The 27995-nt window shown below is 41.4% G+C and overlaps 1 protein-coding gene across 1 annotated transcript; it reads right to left on the bottom strand.

The window, feature by feature from the left end:
- Positions 1 to 24672: 24672 nt before the first annotated feature.
- On the bottom strand, positions 24673 to 26654 carry LOC121442058 (C-reactive protein). Its single transcript, XM_041643518.1, is given in 3 exon segments — positions 24673 to 25906; positions 25908 to 26305; positions 26516 to 26654. Coding segments are annotated over 3 exon segments (678 nt in total). The 5' UTR covers positions 26580 to 26654; the 3' UTR covers positions 24673 to 25690.
- Between the last annotated feature and the right edge of the window lie 1341 nt (positions 26655 to 27995).

Raw genomic sequence — 27995 nt, forward strand, 5'->3', positions numbered from 1 at the left:
GAAAAAAATTTTTGCCATGTGTATATTTTCGTAAGATTTAGGATGGAGCTTCCAACAGCAAGAGTGTAGTTAAATGTGTGGCTTTCTTCAAACGAGAGAAACACGTTTTACACCCATTCACATTTAAACATAATAAATCCTATATTTAGACAGGCTTCTCAAAACACCCTAAACCTTTTAATTTGGAAGTTGCTGTTTACTGCCAATTACAAATGACAAGGGGTAGTTTTGTCGTCTTCTCTCTAATTCAACAGGGACAATATTAATGTCTAGTCTTCTATATACTAAAGACTGCTTTTCTGTATTTCCCTGACGATTCTGCTTGCTTTGGGCGATTTGATGCTTGCACTGCAAACTGTCTTCATTAAGCAAGATCCATTCTCACTTGGAAATGCAATTTTTACTTGTTTCCTTGCACTGCCAGGGGATGAACACGGGGCCTTGCACAAGCTAAGCAAGTACTCTACTCCAAAATACATCCACAGTGTTTTGGGTTTTAAATGTTCATAATTTTTGAAAAGAAATCAATAATGACAGTAAAATTGCAAAATTCAGAAATGTAATTTTGTGCTATTCAAACTAGACCAAAAATAAACATCATTGTTGTGGTAAATATTTTACTGGATGTAATTTTGGCAGGAATTCAAAGTAAATTGTGAAAATTGGATATGAGAGAAAAGTCAAGAGGAAAGAAATCAAAATCTGTCTGGGTGTCTGGCTGTAGATACCTAGATTTGTAAAATTCTGCATCCTTTCCCTGCTTCTCTGCACACCTAGCCCAGGGAAGGTGAAAAACTGGGCTCAGTGGTTGGCCCCAGATGTACAATCAACCCTATCTGAACCAGACTGACTAGGCCATTTGGACTACCTAAAAGAAAAATGTTTGCTTTGAAACTGTGAGTTACAGGTCCTCAAGCACACAGAAGAACCAGGATTGAGGGGATGAAGAGAGAAACAGAACAAAGCAAAGATGGCTGCATCCCCACCAAGCTCTGGGCATCGTGGTGCCGTTGCTATCCCTCCTTCCTTTTGGCCATCTAGGGCTGAGAGCCAGTGGAGTCCCAGCGTTGTCATGTGCTGATTGGGTTGAGTTTCTTCCCAGCAAAACAACACAGCACAAAAGAGCTCTAACATTCTTTGTCTCTAATTCAGCTGACACTCGTGGAACACATAATATAACTGAGTTCTAAAAAATACTGATTACCATAATTAACTTCAGAGCTCTCTGCTCTCAACGCATTTGTAATCTAGGAAGTACTCTAACGGCATGGACATGAACGCTGGCTTTCAAGATGGTAGGGATTTCCCAACTGCGAAAAGACTTGCTTTTTTTTTTTTTATTGAGAAAAGGAGAAAAAAAAAAAAAAACAAGTTTCCTCCTCCTCCCAGCCTCCCATTTCCCTCCCCTTCCTCCCACCCTTCTCCCCCTCCCCCCACTCCTCTCCCCCTCCCTCTCCAGTCCAAAGAGCAGTCAGGGTTCCCTGCCCTGTGGTAAGTCCTAGGTCCTCCCCCCTCCATCCATGTCGTCTAGGAAGGTGAACATCCAAACTGGCTAGGCTCCCACAAAGCCAGCACATTACGTAGGTTCAAAACCCCGTGCCATTGTCCTTGGCTTCTCATCAGCCCTCATTGTTCGCCATGCTCAGAGAGTCCAGTTTTATCCCATGCTTTTTCAGTCACAGTCCAGCTGGTCTTGGTGAGCTCCCACTAGATCAGCTCCACTGTCTCAGTGGGTGGGTGCACCCCTCGTGGTCCCGACTTCTTTGCTCATGTTCTCCCTCCTTCTGCTCCTCATTGGGACCTTGGGAGCTCAGTCCAGAAAAGACTTGCTTTTGACTAGAAGAAATACTAAGGCAACAGCAAAGTCATGCGGTGGACCACATATTTGGGATTAGAAAGTCACCGTGTGTTTGAGGTTTAAAATAGAAGAGGGAAGTGAGGAGAACTGAGAAATGTGTGTGCATGCAAACTCACAGAAAAGGTTTTGAAGGACATGCTAAGGCAGTTGATCCAGTTGGAGATCTTCCAAAAGGAATAAGCATGACTTAAAGAAAGAGAAGGTGATCAAGTGCAGCAAAAAGAGCTACACAATTAGTAAGACCCAGAAAACTCAAAGCTGCTTGAACCAGATATTTAAGGACGGTGGTCTCAGGGCACTAAGCCATGAATGGTGCCCTTCTCCAGCTGTACCTGGTACATCCACAAAGTCAGCAAGAAAATACTGGAGCTCTCTTGCATTCATTTTTATCTTATCTTTTCCTCTTCTTATTCCTATAACTATTCTATGTTAAATGTATTTTAGGATTTACATATAATTTACCAATGTTTATATAAATACTGATAGGGTACATATAAAATTCATAGAGAATAACAAATGCAACTTCACAGGTTTTCTCTCAGATTTCAAATCTTTAAAAGATAACAGAAGGCAGGAAGGGGTAGGATAAACAGTATTAAGTGTTCATAATTAAGGGAGTCTATTCTATCAAAGTATTTTATATACATGTAAATGCCATAACAAAATACATTATTTTGCTTAATTAATAAATGCTAAGACAAAATAAAATAAAGGTAAGAACATGTGTGTGTGCATGTTTGTGTGTTCCCTATTTTAAAATTAGTAAATGTGAATATTAATATCCTATTTTCAATAAAATATGATGTAGTTATAAATTTATGTAAAAATATTAACCTCTACAAAGTAAACCCCAGAGTGGGCCATGTGACTGCCTACTCATTCTCCAACTTACCATCTCTCTTAGAATGATGCTAACCCAACTCCATTTCTCAGGCTCCTTTGTAGTTCAGCAAATAGGTCTAAATGGAGTTCTGGGAGTCTGGTTTACTTCCATGAAGCCCAGACTCAAAGACCCCTTTTCTCCCATTTGTAAGGTGGTTTAGGTTGACTAACAAGATCGTAGGAGCAAAACATTTCTCTGCTACCATGAAATAAAAATATTTCAACTCCAGTACCCAGTTAGTTCCTTGGGCAGCTGAGGATAGGGAACCTGAAATGACCCTAGCCTACAGCAATACTGACGAATATCTTGCATATCACCATAGAACCTTCATCTGGTGATGGATGGAGATAGAGACAGAGACCCACACTGGAGCACTGGACTGAGCTCCCAAGGTCCCAATGAGGAGCAGAAGGAGGGAGAACATGAGCAAAGAAGTCGGGATCACAAGGGGTGCACCCACCCACTGAGACAGTGGAGCTAATCTATTGGGAGCTCACCAAGGCCAGCTGGACTGTGACTGAAAAAGCATGGGATAAAACCGGACTCTCTGAACATGGCGAACAATGAGGGATGTTGAGAAGCCAAGGACAATGGCACGGGATTTTGACCCTACTTCATGTTCTGGCTTTGTGGGAGCCTAGCCAGTTTGGATGTTCACCTTCCTAGACATGGACGGAGGGGGGAGGACCTTGGACTTACCACAGGGCAGGGAACCCCGACTGCTCTTTGGATTGGAGAGGGAGGGGGAGAGAAGAAGGGGGAGAGGGAGAAGGGTGGGAGGAGGGGGAGGGAAATGGGAGGCTGGGAGGAGGCGGAAACTTGGTTTTTGTTTTCCTTTTCTCAATAAAAAAAAAAGAATTCCTTGTTGGCTTCACTGTGCAGGTGGGTGAGTGCCACTCTGATGAGCAAGTGTGTGGTTCAAAGATGGGCAGGAAAGAGAAGTGTGCTCTATGAAGAGATGCAGAACTGCAGACACAAACATGGTGAGGAATAGGCCTGCACTATTGACTGAAGCCATGGTGATGTCCTACCCATGTTGTCACCAAGAGCCATGTCTGGGTCCCTGCCCTACCACAGCTGGGGTCTGTGTTGATATCTGCAGCCTGTGTTGCAACCAAAAGCTATGTAGATGTCTGTGGTCTGGGCTATAGCCTGAAACCATGTTGATATCCAAGGGCTGTGCTTAGCAGGCCCACCCCTCCCAGGAAAGCTGGCCTGATGGCAGGGGTGCTGGAGATCTGGCAGGCTGATCAACTTGGCTTCTACTCAGGCCCCCAGATCCAGGACTTTGAGTTGGCTAACCCACCTCAACATCTCCCCCATTTGTGAGCTACTAGAACTTGTGAAGGAGTCAGTCCTGTGGAACCACATGGTTTCCATGACTCAGAACAACAGCAGAATATTTGAGAGGAGTCTCGGTGAGGATCCAATATTGATGATATAGCAAAGGCCAGAGACTTTGAACCAGACCAACAACCCATAGCAATGAACGTTTGCAAGTATTTGGGAAGAAGGGTCTACTATATGGTACACTACAGCTTCCACTATGACAAATGAATATGGATGGAGAGACAGGAAAGACAGAGGAGTGAAATGGTACCTGCTCAGCAGAAAACACAATAGTTGTGGTGGCTGTGTAAGGAGGCTGCTGTTGAGAAAGGAGCGGGTCATTGACTAGAGGGATCAGCAAGATTTTTTTTTAATTCTATTTTTTTTTATTTTATTCTGGTGGGGAGGTTACAAGAGTGAAGAGCAGATGTGGAAGGACTGGGAAATTAATGGAATCACGGTACATGATGTGCTATTCCCAAAGAATCAATTTTTTTAAATTAAATCAAAAAAAAAAAACAAAGAATTCCTTGTTGATGAACACATGTGTTTTTTTTTCAGACATTTGCTGTTAGAATGTTGTTCTATCTTTGTACATATCTTCTAATAGATTTTGATTTTATTGCTGTAGAATGGATTTCTATAAGCAGAATTATGGAAAAAACATGAACAAATCAAAATTTTAATAAATACTGTCAAATTAAATTGCAACACACCTCTCAAAATTTACATCCCCAGCACAAATTGATGAAAGTGCTCATCTGCCATAACAGGGGGAAATCTGGGTATTAAGGGCTTTTCTTTACAGTTTTTTCACATAATAGTATGGAAAGGCATCTACCATTGTGCCCTGTAAATCACACTTCTTGTATTAAAAGCTAAATTGGGTGCCATTGAGACATCTGCTGGCCATCTGACATTTGTTTGCTGTGACTGTCCTACCACATATAATTCTACTATTTCTCTTTTTCGTGTTTTTATAAGCATTTCTAGGATTTTGAGGGTATTAGTTCCCTGGGTGATTGACACATGTATACATGCACGCACCACAATGAAAGAAGGAGAGGAAGGGATGCACTCTCCCGCTTTGCCATTCGGTGCTTTTCACTGTCAATTTGTCTGACTTTTTTCCAAAGCAAAATTTTTGTGTATCCTTCGTTTCCTGTGTGTCCTGGCAAAGACTCTATGACATTGAGCTTTTATAGATTCATTTCTAAATTTTAACCTTTTGGTTATTTTCCTGTCTTATATATAAAGAACTAAAGATCAACTTTTAGCTTGGTGTTATTTCCAACATGGATTTTTTTTTCACTTAAAGTGAAAAGCAATATTCTCAGTATCAGTTATCAGCCAAATCTTCATCTTCTTCATCAAATCAATTTTCCCATTCCATGAATATTTGTATCTGTCTCTGATTTCTTTTTTTTTTTGCATGTGTTTTTCTGGCAGTCTATTGTCAATACCTATCTAGGCGCTACATCTACTTGATTCAAATGGCTTTAGACATATTAAGTTTTACTAAAAATAAAATTTTCTTATTATTTTTCATATTTTTATTCTTTGTGTCTAACATCATATTTTTATTAAAATAAGCTGGACATTTTATTCTAATTATATCAAGCTTACATATTAATTTACTGATGACTGACATCTTTGGGAAGATCTGGATTTTGTAATATGAAACTTCCCTTCAGAGATATGACACATCCCTCCAGTGTACTTCCCCTGTGGCCTCACAACTTTGCATCTTTTCCTTTCCAAGAATCTTGGGGCTCCTCTTTTAAATCTCTTCCTTAAGAATTTGCCAGTTTTGTAGAATATGAGAAACTAACAATAGCTAAGGGTCCCTCCCCAGAACCGAGCTCTGGAAACGTCACAGCAGTGAAAGAGATATTGTTGGATCTCAGTGCAGAAGAGGGAAAGTACTTAGAACAGGGGGCATCAGATGCCGTCCTCTGAAAGGCCTGCTGGGGAGTCTGGACCTTTCATAGTGAACCCTGATGGAAGGAAAGTCAACAGACCAGCAAGAGGGGCAGGTTGGGAAACAACATTCTACCTGGGACGCTTCCTGGGTTCCTCGTGTTGCTCTAAGAAGATTATTACCGCCCATTACAGGGCTTGATGAGGACAGCATACCATCCCCGCATCAGCACCAACCTGATCCTTCAGGCCATTGTTAAATAGGGTGAAGTTCTGATTACAAAGAGCAAGTAGTCTCGCCAACCACTGAGCATTCTCTTCACCCCCTTTCCTTTGTCTCCGTCTGTGAAAGAATGAATCACAAGACAAGAAGACATTCTCTAGGAAACAAAAGTCCTTGGGTCAGAGGTATTTCTTGGGTAGGGGGACCTGATGGGATATATTCTGTTTTGGTGCCAAACTTTGGTGCCAGAGGAGAACAAGCCAGAAGAGAGGATCATGTCTCCCCACCAAAGCACGTATGACCTGTTGAGATTATTGGTGATCCCCAAAGATTGTGCGCTTACACAGAAAAGAGTTAATCAAGCTACCTGAGACTGCCATCCTCGGAAACGCCTGCTTGCAAGTCTGAATGTAAGAACACTTTCAGAAACCAGCAGACATCTCTCTTAACCACAAAATTTTTTGACAAGAAATTGATACATACAATTATTGAAGTGAAAGTGCTACAGAATAGAGTGAAACCAAAGATAATCTCTCAATTTATCCTGATATAAGCAAATGGGTGAATAAATTAGCAGGAGAGGCAGCTTTTATTCTACAATTAAATGTCATTATTAGAGAGAAAAGAATGGCAGAATTAGAAAATCACCATTTAATAAACTATCATAGTCATAATTAATACAGCCAAGACACATTGATGGATGCTAAACCTAATGAGTGAAGTTCGACAGTCTTGACGCAGCTCCTAGCAACTTATTTCCTACTTGCAAAGAAAAGAATAGCTTTGAGTGGAACAAAATTGATGAAATTACTGTAGTCAAATCATCAAATAATGGGACAAATCAAAATTGTGTCTCCCTTGATAAAATGCAGTCAGAATACAGAATCGATTCTGTGATATTTTGGCCAAAAATTCGTAATCTGAGTCTAATCATTAGAAGGCATTTGATAAACCCAAATGAGCAGCGTTCTGATGTACAGCTGCAACTGGTACCCTTGTATGGTTAAAGCAGATGCTCGTGACTGGATTCCTTCACGTGTTTTTGTTACTATTATGCACACATTGATTTGTTTTTAAAGTTTATTTAAGAACTAAAAGAAAAAAGTAGAAATAATAGGAAGAATAAGGAAATGTCCCAGATACCAAAGGAAACTCAAGAAACATGGCAACTGCCTGCAGCAGACAGCATTGAGACGTTTGATGACATTTGAGTGAATTACACAATAGTCACGCATCGGTTTTAATTTTTCTGGTCCTGGTGGTTCTTTGTTTTAAATAGGGTGGTTTGTTTCCTTGTTTGTTTGCTTGTCTGTTTGCATGAACTCCATACTGAGTGCTGGATGTGATAGGACACATGCCAACAACTTACTCCTGAGTGGGTCATAAACAATATTTTAGGAGCTAAAGAGAAGGCCCAGCAGTTAAGATTTAGGAAATATCTTATACAAAGTTTTAAAACTCATCTTCCAAGTTAGAAATTAATGTAATGGCTTTGGCTGAAGAAACTGTGTCTGGGAATGGAAGTGGAAAATCCTGAAAAGGCTGGAGCTGAGTCAGGGTTTTACAAGCGAGTTTGTCTGGAAAACAACCCGGAGCTACACATTCATGATTCGATATATATGCTTACGCTTTGATTTCAAAACAAAAGGATTCTTAGTGAAAGCTAAACAGTAAATTAGGCTGTCTTTTATACACACACAAGAGTTGGGAGAAGTCTCTACTGTGGGAGCTGGGTCGATAGCTCAGTCAGTAAAGTGCTCATCTTACAAGCGTAAGGACCTGAGTTCAAGCCTCCAGAACCCATGTTAAAAGGAGAGGGGGAGAACAGTGGCACCAACTTGTGTTCCCAGCACTGAAAAGCTAGACCCTGTCGGATCCCAGGGACTCACTGGTCTACTTGGCAAACACCAGGTTAAAATATGACTCTATCTCAAAAAAAAAAAAAAAAAACAAATGTGGATGACATTTAAAAACAAAAGCAGAAATGGTCTGCACAAAAAAAAAAATAATAATCAGTTTCCACAGCCTTGGGGAATATTTCTTGGGATGCATAGACCTTTGGGGTTGTTTGTTTTTGGAGACAGGTTTCTTTGTGTAGCCTTGGCTGACCTAGAACTAGCTCTATAGACCAGGCTGGCCTCAAACTCACAGAGATCTGCTTGCCTCTGCCTCTGCCTCTGTTGAGATTAACGGCTGGTGCTGCCACACCCAGCACATACAGCCTTTTATTATGGAAAGTATCATTTGGAATACTTCTGTCTCCTCAAAAACGTTAGATAGATGCAGTGGTCTACAGCTGTCTAACCACTCCTCAAGCTACCAAAGCCCCTGCACTGTCTAGCTTATGTGTTTTTAATAATCTTTTAATTTCCTGTTCCTTTCCAGTTTTCTTTCCAGAAGAGTGACACTGAACCCAGCACAGCCTCTGTCTCCACAGTGCCTCCTTTCTCTGAAGAGCAAACTCTCATACATTAATACAAGCCATTGTGTGAGCAGAGTTATGACCTAACAACGCCCTGCTCTTTAAGTATTTCCCCATCCTCAGCAAGGCCCACAGCATTTCTCTGCTGCTTCCCTGGAATTAATTAATTCATCAAATATTTATCGAGAACATACTATGCGCCCATGCCATTCTAGAAACTGGGACTACAGCCGAGAATAATGTCTCCGCTCTCATGGAATTTACAGTCTAGTAGAATAAGCAAACCATAAAAAAACAACAATAAAAATTTTTCAGATAATGATATTTGCTTAGAAAACAATAACAGGTAATGAAAATGACTGGGAAAGGTCCTTTCTAAGCAAAGGAGTCAGGTCTGAGACAGAATGATGGCCAGCCAGCCCCAATCCAAAGAAAGAATGTTTGAGGGAGAGCAGAACAAATGCCAAGGTGACAAAAAAATCAAGCAAATTTAAAGTAACTTTAATATAAGTTCCTAGCGACCGGGAGCAGGAAGCTGTTGCTGTTTCCATGGTTTTACTGCTTACTCCAAACACCTAAGCCTAGCTCTTATCCCATACCAGGCATTCAGAGTACATTTGTGCAGAAAAAAATAATCATCGGAAACAGCAGAAGGGCTGGACTTTAAAGATGGGTAGGTAAACCAGTGATGGAGGGAGATGAGGGTAAAAAACAGGGCCTCTGCAGCTGGTGTTTGGGGACTTATAGTAGGGAATAGAACACTTTAGCAGGGTTCTCACTAGGAGACTGAGCCTATTTACTTTGCGCACAGGCATTACTGCTGAGTACAAAGAGCATCATAGTCTGGATGGACATGCTCAGTGTTGGAGCATGGCTCCTCACCAAAGGCTCAGTCAGCCAGCAACCTGGGCTTCCTAGTCAGAGCTTCCTAAGCTTTTCTCCTGGAGACAGAGCAGGGATGACTGTGTGCATCCCCAGTTGGTTCCTCCTACCTTCCATCTTTTCTCAAATGGAATATCAAACCTGTCCTTGCCCACCACACCCCCACCATATAACAAGATAGAACTCTTTTTTTCTACCTTCTTTTCCTCAAGTGTGATATGTCCTGCTTTCTTTCTCTCTGTTTTTCCTTCTTGAAGGGAGCATCATTGCTGAGCCCCAAAAGCTTCAATCACCTACCCATAGATAGTCTGCTCCTCTCGTTCCCTACAGAGTCAACCAGGGCAAGACAGACCACCATACTCCCTCTTCCTTTTCTATTTCCTGTTATTTTTCCTGCAAAATAAAGCTTGTCTTTTAGCTAGAGTCCACCCTCCCTGAGTTTCTGGTCTTCCCCTAAAAAAAAAAAAAAAGCCGAAAAAAAAAAACGGCTTTTGTAGATGAGAGAGAACAGGCGTCATTTGTCTTTCTAGGTCAGAGTTGCTTCACAGTCTGATCTTTTCTAGTTCCATCCACTTACCTGTAAATTTCGAGATTTCATCTCTCTTTGCAGCTCTAAATAAACCGTAATAGATGTGTACCACATTTTCATTATCTATTCATCAGTTGAAGGACATTTAGATTGTTTCCATTTCCTAGCTACTGTGAATAGAGTGGGATCGTTGCAGAAAAAGGGACAGAAAGATTACAAGAGCAATAGGGTCAGGAAGTGTGCTATGAGATTCTGTCCCCTAGAATCCTCTAAGAAACTACACCCGTGAAATCTTCACAACATGGCTGCCTAAACAAGACCTGAACAAAGACAGCACCGATAGATAAGTTGACAAGGGAGGGGAAAATCTCACAGTGCCTCAATCCCAGACAAAGAAGTATAGCAATTAAAGAATGCTAAGAGCTAGGATAGTCTTCCCTCATAGGTAGTCTATTACCAAGCGTTCAGTCTTCAAATCATAAACATACAGTATACACACTGAGCAGGTTATAATGCATATTAAAGTGTGTGTGTGTGTGTGTGTGTGTGTGTGAACAATTAAAGAAAAAGAGGCCATGAATTTGAAAGAGAGTCAGTGGGGGTCCATGGGAATGGTTGAAGGGAGAAGAGGGAATGAAGAAAATTATGCAATTATATTTTGATTTCAAAAAATTTAAAATATTAAAACGTTAAAAAAGAGTTTTTATGAGTTGATTTCTGAATCTCTCTTCCTCTTGCTGGAGTCTTCCATCCTCCTCAATCATGGTGTTTTCAAGTACAAGCCTATCCAATTTCTTCTCCATGCCTTAAGTTTGTGACAACTTGTATGAAATTTTCTCCATCACCCCCTGACACATCCCTTGTAGAGTAATGCGTCTCTTCTATACATATTCATTGATAGATTTCTTTAAACTGCTGGTCGTGACCTGTGTCTTTGAAATTCATAATCCTGACCGAGCTAAAAGCAATGTTACTAGTATTTAACTTTGTCTGAGGAGACATAGCACTTTGGTCCACTACTACAAATTTGTAACCCAACTGACTTCATAAACTTAATAAAACTCAACAATATGTGTTTACAACAAATAAGTAAGCCTCAGTCAATCAGGGAAGTCCTACTTTCAACTAGTCATGGGTGGCCATCGTTCAGTCACACCCAAGGAAGGTAGATGCAGAGCTGTGACCATCTGAGATGTCTCTATACCTCACTTCTGTTTCCTATCTCTGTACCGTCTGCCATGACACAGGCTGCCATTTCCCGGGAAGCTGAGAACTGCCCAACTTGCAAATTATTCTTTGCTCAATTAAACATTGTTAAATTTAATTGCTCTTGAGTTTTTCTCTTAGCAATAGTAAATCAGAGATAATATGCTTTGAGAACTAGCTTGTGTCAGTGAAGCGGGCCCTGTGCCACCTCCCTTCAAAAGGCAAGGAGACCTGGAGAATATGGCTTTTTTGTAACTTGCTGAAGGGGATACATATTTTAAGAGACAGAGCCGGGCAAAGTGCCGAGGCACCTCAAGCTCCTTTTTGCTCCTTCAAGGAATGCTTCAAGAAACTGAAAATGAGAGGCCTAAAATGGCTCTTATCTGACCCAGAATATAAGAGAAACATCTAGAAAAGATTGTTGTTAAAGCTACCTTTCAGTTCCTGAAACCAACAAGCCAAGGGGCAGAGACTACAAGCATCATCTGGCTCTTTGTTTCAGAGTGAGCCTGCTCTACCTCCTGGGTAACTTCATACCATTTAGGACTGAAAGTTCAGGAGAACACTGCTCTGGCTCCAGAAGAAATCCATCTCCCAGGCAAAGCTGTGAAGTTTGCACCACCTACAGAAGGCGCTGTTCTTATAACTCCGAAGTCCTGCTCAAGCCTAGCCTTGGCTACTTGGAGGTGAAGAACTTCTCAATAGGAAAGCATCCAGTATCAAGCAAACACCCTCTCAAGCTCTGAGAGACAACTCTTTTGCTAGCCCGAGTTTTGTTTCAGATGCCCACACAACCATACAGACATCTGGGACCCCAGTTGCTGCTGTGAAACCAGATGCAGGATGATACTTGACAAAACTCATTTGAGCTATAAAGGATGTCAGGATAGACGCAGGAGAAGTCAGGAATCATCGTCCCAGTTATTACTTCCAACGTTTACCCCCTTCCTCTTCCTTCTAAAACGATCCTCGTCCTTTGTTCGGAAGGAAAGTCAGTCTGGGAGGCATTTGTCCTGATTGCCCCTTATGCACTAGCCAGAGAATTAGCTTCCCCTCACTCAATAAGCAGGTCTTGGTTTTATTATTGGTTCATCATTGCATGTGGAAGAAAGACTCCATCCTAGGCCTGGAGAAATGGCTCGGAAGTTAAGAGAAAGAACTGTTGTTCTTGCAGAGACCCAGTTTCGTCTCCAGCCTCCACATCTAACGGAACACAACAGCCTATAAATGCAGATTCAGGGTATCCGAAGTCTTGTTATGGATCCAGGGATACTGCATTCATATGCAAATACCCGCACATAAGTATACACACACAGTCACATAATTTAAAATTTAAAAATAAAACAAGCTTGAGACAGAAATCATTAGTGATACTGACAGACTTCCTAGAGGAACTCTACTTCACCTCTTCCCTGTTTATTTTTTTTTTTTGCTCCAAGGTTTTTTTTTAATTTTTTTTTATTTTTTTTTTCATTTTTTTTATTATTGAGAAAAGGAAGAAAAAAAAACAAGTTTCCACCTCCTCCCAGCCTCCCATTTCCCTCCCCCTCCTCCCACCCTTCTCCCCCTCCTCTCATCCTTCCCCCCCTCCTCCCACTCCTCTCCCCCTCCCTCTCCAGTCCAAAGAGCAGTCAGGGTTCCCTGCCCTGTGGTAAGTCCAAGGTCCTCCCCCCTCCGTCCATGTCTAGGAAGGTGAACATCCAAACTGGCTAGGCTCCCACAAAGCTAGCACATTGCGTAAGATCAAAACCCCGTGCCATTTTCCTTGGCTTCTCATCAGCCCTCATTGTTTGCCATGTTCAGAGAGTCCAGTTTTAACCCATGCTTTTTCAGTCACAGTCCAGCTGGTCTTGGTGAGCTCCCAGTAGATCAGCTCCACTGTCTCAATGGGTGGGTGCACCCCTCGTGGTCCCAACTTCTTTGCTCATGTTCTCCCCCCTTCTGCTCCTCATTGGGACCTTGGGAGCTCAGTCCAGTGCTCCTGTGTGGGTCTCTGTCTCTATCTCCATCCATCACCAGATGAAGGTTCTATGATGATATGCAAGATATTCGTCAGTATTGCTGTAGGCTAGGGTCATTTCAGGTTCCCTATCCTCAGCTGCCCAAGGAACTAACTGGGGACCTCGGCTTGGGCTCCTGGGAGCCACTCTAGGTTCAAGTCTCTTGCCAACCCTAAGGTGGCTCCCTTAACTAAGAATTGTGCTTCCGTGCTCCCCTATCCTACCTTCCTTTATCCCAATCTTCCTTTTTCCCCAAGTTCCCCCCATCCTCCCCTTCTCCCTTTTCTCTCCCCATCTCCCCTTACCCCCATCCCACCCCACCCCCAAGATCCCAATTTTCTCCCCAGCAATTTTGTCTGCTTCCCATAGCCAAGAGGATAACTATATGTTTTTCCTTTGGTTCAACTTCTTACTTAGCTTCTTTAGGATCACCAATTGTAGACTCCGTGACCCTTATTTATGGCTAGAAACCAATTATGAGTGAGTACATCGCATGTTCATCTTTTTGGGTCTGGGTTACCACACTCAGAATAGTGTTTTCTATTTCCATCCATTTGCATGCAAAATTCGAGAAGTGGGACCTACTAAAACTGAGAAGTTTCTGTAAAGCAAAGGACACTGTCACCAAGACAAAAAGGCAACCTACTGACTGGGAGAAGATCTTCACCAACCCCGCAACAGACAAAGGTCTGATCTCCAAAATATATAGAGAACTCAGGAAACTAGACTTTAAAATGCTAATTAACCCAATTAAAAAATGGGGCACTGAACTGAACAGAGAACTCTCAGCAGAGGAAGTTCAAATGGCCAAAAGACACTTAAGGTCATGCTCAACCTCCTTAGCGATCAGGGAAATGCAAATCAAAACAACTTTGAGATATCATCTTATACCTGTCAGAATGGCTAAAATAAAAAACTCCAATGATAGCCTTTGCTGGAGAGGCTGTGGAGGAAGGGGTACACTCATCCATTGCTGGTGGGAATGCAAACTTGTGCAACCACTTTGGAAAGCAGTGTTTCGGTTTCTCAGGAAATTCGGGATCAACCTACCCCTGGACCCAGCAATACCACTCCTGGGAATATACCCAAGAGATGCCCTATCATATGACAAGAGCATTTGTTCAACCATGTTCATAGCAGTATTATTTGTAATAGCCAGAACCTGGAAACAACCTAGATGCCCCTCAATGGAAGAATGGATGAAGAAAGTGTGGAATATCTACACATTAGAGTACTACACTGCGGTTAAAAAACAATATCTTCCCTGTTTAGTATGTGTTAAAATGAGATTCTCAAATAAGGATCACAGGAACATCAACATTAGGCTGTTTAAGGAACCCAGGTTAGACCTAAAGGAAACGTGGCTCTCCTCATGGCTTCCTCCTCCACATTTGAGTTTCAAGAAGGAAACACAATCAAAATCTCTGTTGTTTCTATAGCTGGTAGAAGGTAGAGAATCTCAGAGTACTAGAGAGAGGTCACATGTATCATGTGTCCAAGACTAAGGGCCAATGGGTATCAGACTTAGGACTGTACTGTCCAAAGGAGGAGGATCCAACCAGTGGTTGAAGGAGGCCTCTCTCTCTCTCTCTCTCTCTCTCTCTCTCTCTCTCTCTCTCTCTTCTTCTTCTTCTTCCCTCCCTCCTTCTTTCCCTACCTCTTCAAAGGACCCAAAGTTTGGTCTTTTCTGTTCCCTTTACCTGTGTTCTCCCCAATCTCTGAGATACTCCTTCAAGAGGGATGTGAAAACCCAAGTATTGGAAAAGATATGCCCAGATGACTCAAGAACAATTAGCAGAAATTGTTAGGGATGCAGGACTCAATAAAGGAGATTCTCTTGGCTTGTCCTGAAGCTGAATGACTAACATCACTTAATGTAACCTAAGTCTATCAGCCAGTTAGCTAAAGTTTACAGAGAGTGTAATCAAGTCAAATAGACTGAAAGTAGGCTCAAAGATCAAAGAGAATTCATCTTTCACACTATATTTTAGCAATAGCAGTACTGGAAAGGATTAAAAAACAAAAACTTCTAAGTCAAAAATTAGAAACATTTTCTTCTAAAATGATTAATGACATGAAAACTTAGAAAACTTTAGACAGTAACTGTATATTAAATTTTCAGCCAAATTGAAGGGGGGGGAAGACTTAATGGAAGATGAGAGCAGAAAAAAGGCATACTCAATCTGAAAAAGGACTTTAAGATAACTCAAAAAAAGCATTGCAGAATTTTAAAAAGCATAGGAGAAAGTAAGGGTTTCAATATGTATAAAGAAAAATTCTATAATATGAAGGAGAATTTGAGAGAACGTGTATCAAAATATGAGAAGAACAGAGATAAAAGAAACCTGTGTGATGATAAGTGAGATGGAAAAACAACAAATATTTCACACAATAAAAACTGGCCATCCAAAGAAAGACATGAAACAAATTAAACAGAAGCAACAACAAAAGAACATCTTCTTAGAGTTTTGAATCTTGAAACTGAAAAAGATTAAAGAGGAGATCGCTGATTCTAATTTATAACCATCACATGCCGATGGTGGGGCCAAATGCTAGAAAAATTACATTCCTGTCTCTGTTAGTTAACACAATAAAGCACAATAAAATGTGCCAGGTGTATCTATAAAGAGAAATGAAAAATTTGGCAGCATGATAGTCAGGGATATGCAAGTCTTTTAGAAAAAAAAATGCTGGTTCATTTGCTCTAATAACCTAAATGCTATGACTTTGTTTGAACATGGCAATCACTAGGAGAGCTTTTCAAAACCTAGATGTTTTGGTCTTAATTCCAGAAATGTTATATTTAATTGACCTGATGCATGACCCAGTGATTCTAAAGTGCAGTCATAAACGAGACTCTTTACTACATGGCTGTGCTAGTGGAAACAGAGAGAGGAGTACAGAACCCAGATGTTTAGCCACCAAAATGACAATGTTAATGATGGATTTTGAGCCCCAGCAGGCACCCAGGTCCATGGTAAGTGGTCAGGAGCAAGACTAGTGTTTAAAAAACACTACACTAGCTCAGAACTTAAGGACTGAACACCCTATCAACACATACCTGGTTAATATCAGGATTCTTTATCTCGACAGCAGAAATGAAAGAGAAGACCCCATTATCTTCTCATCTCCAGTGTCTCCCATCAAAATCTCATTCTCATTAAAGACCCTACCAGGACTGCTGGGACTACAGCCTCTGCCCCAGGAAAGTAGCTCTGTGCCCATGAGTGCCCCCTCTCCGGCTTCCCTTTACCAGTGGATTTCTGCGCACCCAGAACTCTGCAACCCCTGTGCTAGACACGCAGTGGCCAGAGGGACACCAACACAGGAGAATTCTCGGGAGGCTCCACCCGCAGACAGGGTGCATGGGTGAAAAAGGTGTCTGCATGCCCCAGGAATGAACAAAGAAGCTGTAGTTCTTGTCTGGATCCGTTTGTCTGTGAGGCTCACAGTGAAAACTTCAAGGGGCTTTCGGCACCATCTCCAAAGTCACAATGGAGTCCTCTAACTCAGAGCAGCTCAAAGACCTTTTTGTTCACAGCAACAACGTGGAAAGCAGAAAGACAAACGCGGGTCAGTTAAACCTGTAAGGCTGCAGAGCTCAGTCTTCACCCCTTGCCTGGCGATATTGAATTTAGAAACCATAGAGTGGTGTGTTCCCCAGACCACAACTCCTCCTCCAGGCTGACCTTTTACCCAGACTCAGAGTGGCCAGTCATAAGCCTAGAACGGGATCTCAGCTACGTGAGGCAGGGGCTTGCTCCCTGACTGAGCAAAACCAAAGACATAGAAAAACGTGGAAACTCCATGTTCCTTCTGCCGCCCCACCATGGCCCTGGTCTCGGTGTGCACGTAATTTGGATCATCCTCCTGGAAAATATATACAGGAGACGTATATTCTGGATTTGAGCATCTGTAATCCTTCTGTCTCAGGTGCCTCTACCTTGACCTTAAATGTGCCACCGTCAGGATGTTTCAGCTGGTAAATGATTTTCCAAAATTGCCCCCTTGGAGCCATGAATCAAAGCTCTAAGAGCAAAGAGAGTAAGATAAATCACAAAATGAGAGATCGATATGGGTTATTTATTAGCGACTCCACGGTACCGGCTGGTTCTCCAGAAGCTGTATGTGGCATTGCCTGGGAAATTAGAACAGTCACATCCTGGGAAATGATGTAAAATATGGCAGGGCGGAGACTTTGTTCAGAAAGGAAACCGTTTAACATTGCTTAGCGTAATGAAAAATTAGAAAATTGGGCACATTTAAGAAAACTATGTACATCGGCACCCACTAAACAGAATGGATAGCCATTTAAAATGTTAGTTGTGAACTTTATGGTACAACATGGCAAACGTGTATAATTAGAAAAGAGAAAGAAATAGAAGACGAGTCTGCACACTGCATTTAAAAGAAGTAACTACTTTAAGGAAAAGGCTGTAATGCCCCAGATAATGTCCTCGTATTGTGGTAGTGGAATTAGGTATGATTTTTTTTTCCTCCAACATTTCCATAATGTGCATTAGTGCTTCTAAAATGTGTGTGTGTGTGTGTGTGTGTGTGTGTGTAATTAATAAGCAAGGAAAGAGGGGATAGAGACTAGCAGTCCTTGAAGCTCCAAAAACTACTGTCCCATTTTATGAATAAGAGACCCAGTCTGGATGGCTATTTGGCTCTACGCCAGACCAAGTAAACCAGAGCATAGCCTCAATGAAACAGTGTCCTTAAGATACAGACATAAATACAAAGTGTTTTAAAATATGCAACCTCCATTGTAAAGCATTATAAGTTTATGTAAAAGGGAATCGAGCTTATTTATCATGGTCTCATCCTGAGGTTTTTTTTTTTCACTGATATTCAATGAGGAATTGATAATACGGTTTAATTTCTCCATTGACTGGAAAGAAAACTCAGATGTTGATTAACATATATATCCTAACCAGACCAAAAAAAAAAAAAAGAAGACGTTGTGCCTTTATGCTTTATCCCTCATATTACCATATGCTTATAGAATGGTTTGATTTTTAATGATGCATAGTTAAATTTTCTTTTAAACTGTCCTTTCCCAAGGACTTCTTGCACCAAATTTTCAAAAGATGTGTGACTGGCTTGACGTAGTTGGTCCAAAACTATAGTCCTCTCATTCTAGTCATTTATCCAATAAAAGAGATAACATTGTCTAAACAGAAAAACAATTTTATGGTGAAAATACTTAGACCAAAAAAAATAAGATGTTTTCCCAGTGCGGAAATTGCCTTTTTATTAACATCTGGGCTCTGCAGATGAATTCATAGAATACAACCTCCAACACGGTTAGTGGGTGCTGGAAATTTTATTGATTTTATGGAGTCCACTACATTGTTAGAACTACCTCCAAAATGGAAATGCTGAACAAATCTTTAAATGAAGGGGAGCCAGAGAGTCCTGTGAGCCAGGTTACAATCCCTGCTGTTTCCAGCAGCTGCTGGCACAGCTCTGTGACTGTTCGTTCTTGTCAGCTCACCAAGTGCTGGGTGCAATAAATCAGGCTCCAGTGTGACCTGACCCTTCTCTGGGGTGGGGAACCTCCTCTCTTCTCTGTGGAGCCTGTGTTGGTTCATAAAACTAGGAAAGAATCTGAGCTTTTCTAGACACCTTGGCACATTGGATTCTCCCTGATTTAAAGATCCTGTAGATCAGAGAAACACCCCAAACTGCAGTAATCCGAGGAACAGTCTTCAGAAAAAGAAAAATGCCATGAACCAAGGCAGGATGCCTGTCAACCATGCAGCTTTTTGAATAAATGGCATGGGAAACACAGAGCGGTCACTTTATCATGTCCTAGAGCAGCTATGACCTTGGGATCTTTTCATAGCTATCGCACCTAGTATAGGGGTACCCCATCCCCCACGGTGGAAGACTTGTCAACACATTGTAATCATCTAGGCATTATAAACACTCACCCCTGGGTCTCACCATCAGCAACTCCAATGTCATAATCTGGGGTGAAACCATGGCTTCTAGGTTTTTAAAAGTTCTCCAAGTAACTCTAATTAGCATCTAGGGTTGATCAATGGGTGTGGAGGGATCTTCTCATAATTCCATGCCTGTGGAGAATGCTTCCTAGGTAAGGGATTGTCTAAGGCATTCATAGATGCATATGAGGTAGGGGTTCCAGGTTGGAGAAGAATTTGACAGTATACTACAAGCATAGACAGCCTAATATTTTCTTAATATTGAAACTGAATAAATAAAAACAATATATAGGATGGGGTATAGTTCAAATGGTAGAGTGCTTACCTCACACAAGGTCTTAAGTTTGATCCCCAACACCATATGTACCACACATCCGTAATTCCAGAAGTCGGGAAGTAAAAGCAAGAGAATTGGAAGTTAAAGGTTATCCTTGGTTATACTGTGAGATTGAGGCCTAGGATGTAAAATACCCTGCCTCAAGAAAAGAAATTAAGTATGGGCATTCCTTAAGGGAAGACATACATATCCCTGTTTACTTGAGAACAGTGCGGTGATAAGGCACGGATCCGCTGGCAGATAAGTGCGGTGGTAAGACACACGTGGTTAGAGGCTACATGGTCTCGATTCAGATACCACCTCTCAGAAAGTTAACTAACCTCTTCAGACCTTGGTTTCCTTCCATAGAAAACAAAACGTAGCTGTTCATGGTGACATATGCCTTTAACCCAGAACTCAGGAGACAAAGGCAAGATCTCTATGGGTTTGAGGCCAGCCTAATCTGTATAGTGAGTCCAAGTCTACTAAGAGAGACAGAGAGAGAGAGAGAGAGAGAGAGAGAGAGAGAGAGAGAGTCTGTGCTCCTTCAATCCACCATGAGAACACAACCAACAGAATCAACTAAGCAGGGCTCACAGGGGCTCACAGAGACTGAACCAACCATCAGCAAACCTGCATGGATCTGGCCTAGGCCTTCTGCATGTATGTTGTGTTTGTGTAGCTTGGTGTTTTTGTGGGACTTCTAACAGTGGGAATGGGGGTGTCTCTAACTGTTTTACCTACTCTTGGGATCCTTTTCCTCCTATTTGGGTTGCCTCCCTCATCTTGATATGAGCATTTGTACCTGGTCTTATTGTAACTTAGTATGCTGTGTTTGGTTGATATCCCTGGGAGGCCTGCCCTTTTCTGAAGGAAAATGGAGGAGCAGTATATTTAGGGGAGAGGGAAGTGCAAAATTGGGAGGAGTGGGGAGAGGGGAAACTAAGATAGGGATGTAATATATGAGAGAAGAATAAATATAAAAAAATTAAAAGTAAGCATTCTAAAATGAATCTTTATAGAACTGTCAAATAAGTGTGTTTAAAGGACTTAGTGTCTGGTGTATGATAAAGGCTCAGATCAGAATAAGGTACTTTTAGCTTCTCTGACATTTCTGGGAGATAAGCTCACAGAAAACTACCTGTTCCCCCAGGAAAAAGCACACCAACTGGTTATCCAATACCAAGTGGTGAGCCCTTAAAACATACATACAAGTAATTTTATATAGACTCAACAGGCTGAATTTATATATTTAAGAATACAGACCTAAACAGAGAACTCTCAACAGAGGAATCTAAAATGGCTGAAAGACACTTAAGGAAATGTTCAACATCCTTAGTCATCAGAGAAATGCAAATCAAAATAACTCTGAGATTTCATCTTACACCTGTAAGAATGGCCAAGATCCGATTTCTCAGAAAATTAGAAAACAACCTTCCTCAAGACCCAGTAATACCACTTTGGGATATATATCCAAAGGATGCTCAATCGTGCTACAAAGACATGTGCTCAACTATGTTCAAAGCAGCATTGTTTGTCATAGCCAGAACCTGGAAACAACCTAAATGCCCCTCAACTGAAGAATGGATAAGGAAAACGTGGTACATTTACACAGCGGAGTACTACACAGCAGAAAAAAATAACGACATCTTGAATTTTGCAGGAAAATGGATGGAGCTAAAAACATTATTTTGAGTGAGGTAACCCAGACACAGAAAGACAACTATCACATGTACTTACTCATAGGTGGTTTTTAAACATAAAGCAAAGAAAACCAGCCTACAAACAACTTAGACGACAATGAGGACACTAAGAGAGACTTACATAGACCTAATCTACATGGGAAGTAGAAAAAGACAAGATCTTCTGAATAAATTTGGGAGCATGGGGACCTTGGGGGAGGTTTGAAGGGGGGAGGGGAGAGACAGGGAGGGGAGCAGAGAAAAATGTAGAACTCAATAAAACTCAAAAAAAAAGAATACAGTGTGTGTGTGTGTGTGTGTGTGTGTGTGACAGTATAACAATAATTAAAGAAACAGAATCCACACATTTCAAGACAAGCAAGGGGAGGTGTGTGGGAAGGGTTAAATGGTAGAAAGGGGGAAATGATATATTTATATTTGATATATATTTTTAAATAAATATATATTTAATTTCAAAAATAAAAATATTTTTGAAAAAGAATAGGGTGGTTTTTTTGTTTTTGTTTGTTTGTTTGTTTTGTTTTGTTTTGTTTTTTGAAACAGGGTTTCTCTGTAGATTTGGAACCTGTCCTAGAACTAGCCCTGGTAGACCAGGCTGGCCTCGAACTCACAGAGATCTGCCTGCCTCTGCCTCCCAAGTGCTAGGATTACAATTGTGCACTACCACCGCCCAGCAGAGTATTTTTAAATATTATGAGGGATCTGCCTTGTTATTAGACAGAGCCTCAATGGGACATGACGAGTTCACGTATTCATGTTCACAGAGCATGGAGCATGCACCAAAGCTGGGTCAGGGGTATTTTCTGGGTCTATCTCTTCTAGAACCTTCTTTAAAGACAGCCACACCTGCCTTGAAGCTTCTTGGGAACGATGAATGCCCACCAGATGACTGGTTCTGACGCACACTGGGAATATGATGTGTTACGTTCCCAGGCTCTAACTCCAGAGAGTCTGGCCTAGCAGTTCTGAAGCCAAGTGAGTCTACACTCAGGATCCACATCCCAGAGGTAATGGTTTCCATGTTAGTCTATAGGGTGTCACTGGGCCAGGTGTCCAGGGAAACTGAACTAGGAAAAAATAAACAAATAATCCCACTTAACTTACCTTCCAGGCCAGGAAACAAGGCATATCATTTTTCCTTGTTTATATGTGTGCATGTGTATGCTTGTGCCTATTTACCTGTGCACAGGTGTGTGCAGTTGTGTGCACATTTATTTGTACTTGAATGTAAGAGACAGAAAATATTCTCGGGAGTGGATCATCCTCAGGAACACCATCTATCTATTTTGAAACAGCATCCCCCATTTCTCCAGAGCTTACCAGTTAGATGAGACTGACTGACTGACTGGTGAGCCTTGGAAGTCCTCTTGTCTCTACCTCCCCAGTGTTGGATCAAGGATGGACCACCATGCCTGGCAACTTTGTGTAGGCTCTGGGGACTGAACTCAGATCCTCAGACTTGTAAGACAAGTGCTTTACCAACTGAGCCATCTTCCTAGCTACTGCCTAGTTTTAATATCAGAGTTTAAGTACAGCATGGCTCTCTGTCTTTTTAACTTGTACTTTAATGTTACTGGATAAGCTGGATGTATAAACTCTGGGAAGACATGTATTGACACAGTATTACCAATATCACCCGGTACAGATTATATTTGTCTTTCCAGGTCTGGGTTACCTCACTCAATATGGTTTTTCCTAGATCCATCCATTCGCATGCAAATTGCAAGATGTCATTATTTTTTACTGCTATGTAGTTACTCCATTGTGTAAATATACCACATTTTCTTTATCCATTTTTCGGTTAAGGGGCATCTAGGTTGTTTCCAGGTTCTGGCTATGACAAACAATGCTGCTATGAACATACTTGAGGACATGTCCTTGTTGTATAATTGAGCATCTTTTGGGTATATACCCAACCGTGAAAATGCTGGGTCTTGAGGTAGATTGTTTCCTAATTTTCTGAGAAATTGCCATATTGATTTCCAAGGCAACTGTACAAGTTTGCACTCCCAAGAGCAATGGAAGAGCATGATGAACATGGAAGATTGGTATTATCCACTTACAAAAATATAAAATGATGGCACCAACATTCCCAAAACAAAATCATCCTCAGTAGATAGCATTTTATTAGATTACATCTAACAACTTCATATCGGATGATAATTCACCAGGTACCTAGGAATACATTTTCTAAAAAGATTACATCAAAGTATTCACCAGTAGGTTAAATTGCTTAAATTTAAGCACTATAGAAATAATTTATTAACATTTTTTAATCCACACGGAATGTAAATGCTACCTGTTAAAATTTCCCTGGACAAAACCATCAGGGCCAGAGGCTCTCCACTCGACTGTGAGTAGCAAGATACCCATAATTGAATTCTGAAGAACATATTAGCTCATCCCACATCCCTGGGGAGTTGGAACGGACTTCTATAATTAAGACATATCTCTTGGTTAGATTCGTTAACTAGAGAAGAGCATCAACCCTCTCTCCCACTTAGCTGAGTGTCAGGGTGTATGGATCTACCCTAATTGGACAATGGAGAATTATTTGCACTCACAGTTTTGCCTAAGAATGTATTTTCTTAACTCTTGTGCTTCTAAATGGTTATCAAAGGTCAATTAGGGGAATCGATATTCATAAATAATTTCTTCAAAGACACTCTGTTCATTCTCCTAATGGTCCAAACTAAATTCTTAGCAAAACAGAAACTCACTTGCTGCCAACCTAGACAAATCCCAGCAGTGGTATTTTCAGGGTGTATAATGTTTATGCATAGAGTACAATGTCCACTAACAATAACAGAGGGTGACTTTTATAAGAGATTTCTATTGGTGTGATCATATCTGGCTCTTACAATGACCCTTTAAGTGTATTAAATCATTTCTCCCAATTTGTATGTAAGTAAGAAAACTGAGTCATAGAGGTCACAAAATTGGTAAGTTATAAAACCAAGACCTGGACCTAACCCTAGAACCTCTATATTTAGCCAGTCTACCATATACCTTCCCTAAAACAATGATTTAATGAACCCCTTCCCCAACCCTGAATAAGGAGGGCCTTATGAAATAACTTCAACATTCACCCAGTTCTGAAAGACCATGGTAAAGGGTACCTCAGGAGTCTGTTTCTTTAAGAAGACAAACAGAATGAAACAAACGTATTCCATCATGGGCCTTAACTACAGCATCATGACTCTCAATGATATTTAGGGTTTTTTCCCCCAAACTGGAATTCTAAAAGTGTCAGACCCCACACCTGAACCCATGAATGGCCAGCTATCTCCAAAACAGGGCTGTGCCTCTCAAAGAGACTCATTACAGAAGATTTCAGCAGCAGAAGGCCGAGTGGTATGGATATGGTCCTGCAAGGCAGCAACATCAGCTTGAACTCAGGCTCTTGATTTCAGAGTGTTGATAATGAAGTTAGTCATGAAACAGCCCCGATTTATTTAAACCATAGTGGCTTTATTGACTCGTGGGAAGTTCAGATACAGATTTTATTTCAGAAAAGAACTGACTCTGAGCACAGTGCAGACAGTGTTCCATCTTTCTGGGTTGCCAAAACAAGACCTTCATAATGGCAACACTAGTTTACATGCAACACAGATAGAAGAAATTTCACCAAGTCCCACCTCTGTATGAAAGCCACAGGCGACCAATGGCTGCTGAGAAAAGGAGCATCAGTTTTCTTCAGGGGTGTGCCGCCCGACCCATAGGTTATCCAGTCCCAGGTGGTCAACCCTCAACAAGATCCATGCAATGCTAAATGGAAGATAGATAGATAGATAGATAGATAGATAGATAGATAGATAGATGATTGATAGACAGACAGACAGATGGTACATATTGTATGTATTTATGTGTATGCATATAAAACTAATAAATAAGAGATCAAACACAGGAGGATTTGGAGAGGGATAGGTAGAAATGAAGTAAATACAGCATTCATGTGTAAAATTCTTTAAACAAAAAATTTAAATAAAAAAATTCACTCTTCTTTTTGTATGTCTGTTTTCTCATCTATGTGAGAGTGAGTGATTGTTTAAAATTCTTTCAATTAAAAATATATATTATAAAAGTCAGGTGATGTGGCACAGACCTTTAATCCCATTACTTGGGAGGCAGAGGCAGGTGGATCTCAATGAGTTCAAGGCCAGCGTGGTCTACAGAGCAAGGTCCATGACAGCGGGGCTGTTACCCAGAGAAGCCCTGTCTCAAAAAAATCAAAAACAAAAACATGCAACTTTCCGATTCTCTTTGATAAAGATTCCCAGTGTGATGCACAAACTAATGCCATACACTTCAATGTCATGCCCTGGTGCCGAGGAAGGCAGAGCAGGGAGGTGGAAGGGCCATATTCACAGACTAGAGCTGCAGCATCTGTTGGTGTTAAAAGGTCTATAACCGGAGACAAGGGAGAGAATGTAATCCCAGGAGGTGTCTCGTGACTCACAACAGTAGGTCAGGGCCATAGCTGGGACCTGATAAACACGTCACCCTGTACTGCATACTTGAGTGTCTGCCAGTTCAAAACATTGGGGCTGAGTGACCCGCCAACATACACTGTATTGATCTGTTCTGGAGATAGCACAGTGTCCCACATGTTCACATCTCCGATGTCTCCCACAAAAGACTGGTTTATATCAAAACTACCACCATATGAGTCCTGCTCTTGCCCCCAGGATGATGCTTGCATCTGTCGCCACAGTGTAGCCCTTTTGAAGACTTTTCCGCACCTTGGGTTTCCCATCAACCCAGAATTCTACAAGCCCCATAGCAGACTCCCAGCTGGCACAGATGTGTGTTGGAGATTCAGGAATTTCAGAAGCCTTGAACACTATTTCAGGCCCACCCACTCCAAAAATATACCCTCTATCCTTACTCCAAAATATGAGAATGTCATTAGAGTCTTTCTTGGTAGCATAAGAGAAAATACTGAAGCTGCGGGTTGTGCTCTTATCTGTGTAGATATGGAGACACACAGTGAAGGCTGTCAGTGGTTTCTTTGACAGTGCATCCAGGGATACATAGGAATTGGCTGACTCTTTGGGAAATACGAAGGCCGTTTTAGACATGTCTGTGAGACAGAAAACCAAAAAAGGTGAGTAGTTTCTCATATAACAATGATATATCCCTCATTTACAAGTAGAGTTTGGGATCAAGATGCATCTGGCCTTTTCTTAGGTTACACAAATACACATCTGTACCCGATGCTGCTTCTTGAATTTCATATGTTAAATATTAGGCTCTCATCCTTCTCACCCAAGATCTTTAGAATAGCTCCTACCTTTCTGGACAAAGGCCTGAGAGAAGCTGATCAAGATCAGTAAGTAGCACAGAAGCCTCTCCATGGCTGTTGATGCTGCTGGGATCTGGATTTCTCCACTACGAGGACACAGTTGTATCTGACAGAGCAATGATGAGAAGTCCTGGATCCCTTGCCTCAGTCCCAGCCCATTCTTGGATTTATAACTATAGCAGATGGAGAGGCTGGACCACTTTGTAAATGATTTCCTAACACTGCCTCTTGGGGCAAATGTCAGACCACTGGGAGGAAGGGAAGCCAAAATCATTCTGGAACAGAGAAATCGATGTGGGTTATTTATTACAAACTCTTGTGACCACTGAATCACCAGTTTATTGTGACAGGAAAAACGAGGACGCTTCCCAAGGCTCCCCTTTGCCTATCTAGGTTAAGAAAATAATGGGAAATCTTAGCTTAATAGATGAGCACTCACGTGTGTGCATATGATGCCTGCATCTCCAGCATCTGCTAACCACTTCCAGAAGCTGTTCTTTTACGCTTTGGGAAATAAAGAAAATGAGCATGACATTCTCAGCACCAAAAACGAACTTTTCTTGGCCAACTGCATAGACTTATCAGAGGCGCTTGACTGAAGGGAACAGGTGTCCCATCCTAAATGTACCACTGTGCTCAATCGGTAGAAACATTGTTTTTTCTGTGGTTGGTTTTTTTGTTGTTGTTATTGTTGTTGTTGTTTTGGTTTGTTGTTGTTACTGTTTTTTGTTTTAATGTGAAAGCTTCAGAGAGGAGTTAGGATGATTCGCTGTTTGCTTCTTTTGTTCACAAATCACATAGCCTAGCTAAAGTTAAGCAGTTAAGTAGGTCTCTACTTAACTCAGGCTTCTAGTTGAATACTGTGTTCCTTTGTCTTGCTCCTGAACCCCTTACTGTTGAAGGAGCTGCGGGCTGCATTCCTGCCACCCAGCTCCTGGCCGCCTGGCTAACTTATGCCCCGAAATAACAACACACAAACTGTTTTCATATAAACACTGCTGGGCCCATTTCTATTAACATGTGTAGCACCACGAGGTGCGCTTACCAGGAACACTCTAGCCTACATCCATCCCGGGTTGAAGTTTCGTCGCGTCTGCCCCAGAGAGGAGAGCTATCGAGTCTGAGCTCACTTCCTCTTCCTTCCAGCATTCTGCTCTGTTTACTCCACCCACCTAAAGGCTGGCCTATCAAATGGGCCAAGGCAGTTTCTTTATTAGCCAATGACCTTCCTCCATCACCTTACAACCTCATGCACTCTTTCATTCTATTTGTGAGTCACCTTGTAATTAAGAAATTAGAGAAGCAACACTGTATCCCCTGAAGCAGAGAACCATTCATTCAGTAAGAACACCAGCTTTAGTTAGGTGCATTCCCATCCTGCCAAACACTAGATTTCTCAGCTTCGGCTATCAGACCAGAATGAGATTTGGACATAATAGAGACAATCTCTATAAAGTGAAGATATATG

Source organism: Microtus oregoni, unplaced genomic scaffold (genome assembly GCF_018167655.1).
Source record: "Microtus oregoni isolate MIOR12 unplaced genomic scaffold, Mior012 000086F_ref0000336, whole genome shotgun sequence".
In the NCBI taxonomy this organism is placed as follows: Eukaryota; Metazoa; Chordata; class Mammalia; order Rodentia; family Cricetidae; genus Microtus; species Microtus oregoni.